This window comes from Rhagoletis pomonella, unplaced genomic scaffold (genome assembly GCF_013731165.1).
Source record: "Rhagoletis pomonella isolate Grant_MI unplaced genomic scaffold, Rhpom_1.0 Rhpom_scaffold_00003, whole genome shotgun sequence".
In the NCBI taxonomy this organism is placed as follows: domain Eukaryota; kingdom Metazoa; phylum Arthropoda; class Insecta; order Diptera; family Tephritidae; genus Rhagoletis; species Rhagoletis pomonella.
The window spans coordinates 49,044,464-49,046,979 of record NW_023458557.1 but is presented as its reverse complement, the minus strand read 5'-3'; the positions used below and the strand labels follow the sequence as shown (position 1 = coordinate 49,046,979).

General features: G+C 39.3%; 1 protein-coding gene across 1 annotated transcript in view; it reads right to left on the bottom strand.

Moving 5' to 3' along the window:
* LOC118735271 (alpha-N-acetylglucosaminidase) overlaps positions 1 to 287 on the bottom strand; it is a gene marked incomplete in the record, with an annotated part of 182,890 nt that extends 182,603 nt beyond the window's left edge. The window contains 1 exon segment of the mRNA XM_036464926.1: positions 1 to 287. Within this exon segment, the coding sequence (XP_036320819.1) occupies positions 1 to 28 (28 nt within the window).
* Between the last annotated feature and the right edge of the window lie 2,229 nt (positions 288 to 2,516).

Here is a 2,516-nt window from a genome sequence, read left to right as displayed (position 1 = left end):
CAATAAGTAATGTGCTGAACCACCGCATCGTACAATAGTCAAAAAAGATCTGAAAAAGTTGGGCGATAGCAATTGTATGTATATGGAATAATCAGAACAGAAATTGGCGTTGGCGATGAGGGAATCTTCAATGTATTCAAGTTTACCTATTCTTTCGTAATATCCCAGTGATAAAAACCAAGGTTCGGAAATATTCGCTCACGTTCGTACGCGAACGTGAACGTGAACGATTTATTATTATCTTATTCGTTCTCGTTCGCGAACGAGAAGCATAAAACAAGTCCAAATCGTTCGCGTATGTTAGGTAGCAAACATTTCCGCTGTTGTTCGTAAGCGTATGTATTGGTGAATCAAACAGCATGCATACTTATATGTAGCTACAAGTTGCATTGATTCGCTCGCGAATAGGGATGCAAACGATGCATCGATGTTTTGCTGGACGATACATCGCCTAGAAAAGTGAAAAACATCGACATCGTTCATTCACTCCGTTCGTATTATGCCAACCGACCAGAGGCAAGCCAACGCTTGTTCTCGGAAGCTGGTGCAACCATCATTCAGGATAGAAGCAGGGGGCTAGATCATGATAAAAGCATAGTAAGGTAAAGCCGTTCTCTCAGTGCGTCGGCCATGATTTTTTTTTGAAGTTTGCCAACATTTTAAAATCGTATAAAATTGAGAGTAAAAAAAAGGAATTGTTCAAAGTTTTTGTTGTTTGAGATTGATAATGAGAATGTGTGTGTGAGTTTGTGTGTAAAATTTTAAAATTCAATTGCTTGCAAACGTCAAGAATTTGAAAAATTCCTCTCAGCGGTTCTACCTTCCTATTTTTTTATCATGGGCTAGATTATCAAAGCTTCTTTTCTGAACTCATTTCAAAATGTTTATTCATATTTAAATAAATTTGATTTACATATTTAAGATACATCATAATTATAGCAACATACTTATACTTGTATTGAAATACGATGCTTGAAGGAAGTTTCTATATGTACATACTAGGAATGTTAATCCCGGGATCCCGGACTTTTTAAGGTCTCGAAAATCCCGGGATTATTGGCAAGTAATCCCGAGATTTTCGGGATTTGTAATTTCACCTGATGGCAATAATAGAAACTCCTTTTCTTGATCAGTATTGACTATATTTCTTTTTCTATTTAATAAACTAGCTATACCCTGCCTCGCTTTGCTGTGGCATTCCTGTTATATGGATGATAAATTATAAACGAAACAAAGCATACGTTTCATATGAGTTTGATTTTGTAATAAGTACTTGTGTGCACACAATATTTGTCGTATTTCCATTCTCTGCATTGATATCATGGATATCTGGTTTGCCGAAACGGGAACACGCAACATCTAAGAACCAATCCGCATCTCACTCTAAACCACACTTTTCCAAAGGATAACCTTGAGCATTAGTGATTGTGATTCCGAATGTCAATCGAAATCGGAATTGTAATCTTTAAAATTGAAATGGTGTATCGGTCGGAATCATGGGAATTCTTCACCTTTGAAAGGCCACGTAAAAATCTTTACTTACACTACGTTCTTTATCAATTTCTTAACTGCAAGTCACGTACCGTTGCGGAGTTTTTGCTGATTAATATAACGTGATAATTGGCACACCTATTTTCAATTCAGTATGTGGGGTCATCCCTGGAAGATCAATCGAGTTCAAAAATTCCGTTGGATAATTAACTGATTCGTCTTCTTCCACAACGGTGTTTATCGACGCATATATTATTGTTTAAGCGACTTATGCATTTCCCGCTTAAACGAAGAACGGCGGACACACAGACGCACTTGTTTTTAAAGGTACTTCGCTCGTGTTTAAATGGGTATGCATTTTTTATGCAATTCTCAAATATCTCTTCGCTGAACTTAGTGAAGTGATAAGTCGCTGGCATTTTCAGCTATGGTCAACGCTAACCCAGCTTGGCTATCACACTGTGCTTTGAGCATCACCCACACCCCACTCCCGGAGTAATTTTTGGCATGGTATTAAGCTACTGCTTACAAACCACACTGGGCCTCTGCACGAATGCATCCCTGGATAAATCCCAGCTCATTGCCCAGCAGGCTAAGGCAGCTAGAGCATGACTACTCCAATGGAGTCCCACAATGAATACACGGTGAAACGGTCACATCTTGCGCTACCGCTTCATCTGCCTGCCCGCATATCTCTCTCCCTCTCACTTTCTCTCTCACATATCAGGCATACGAAGTGCGCGGCTGACTTTATGTGCACCTATAAACCATACGGACTCATTGAGCTCGATACACAAACACTCGCAAAGGTAATCCCTACCTCCCCAACTACTCTAACTCGACCACAACTCTAAACCTGGGCTCGAATCGTCACATACGATATCGTATTACTCGTCACGTAAAAACAAATTTTTCAGATTATGACGTACGTGAACGTAGTCTTTGTCTCATTCAGCTTATACTGCCTGACGTATCACGTAATTTTCTTTCGTATGGTTTACGATCCGTGAACGGATGTTACGATT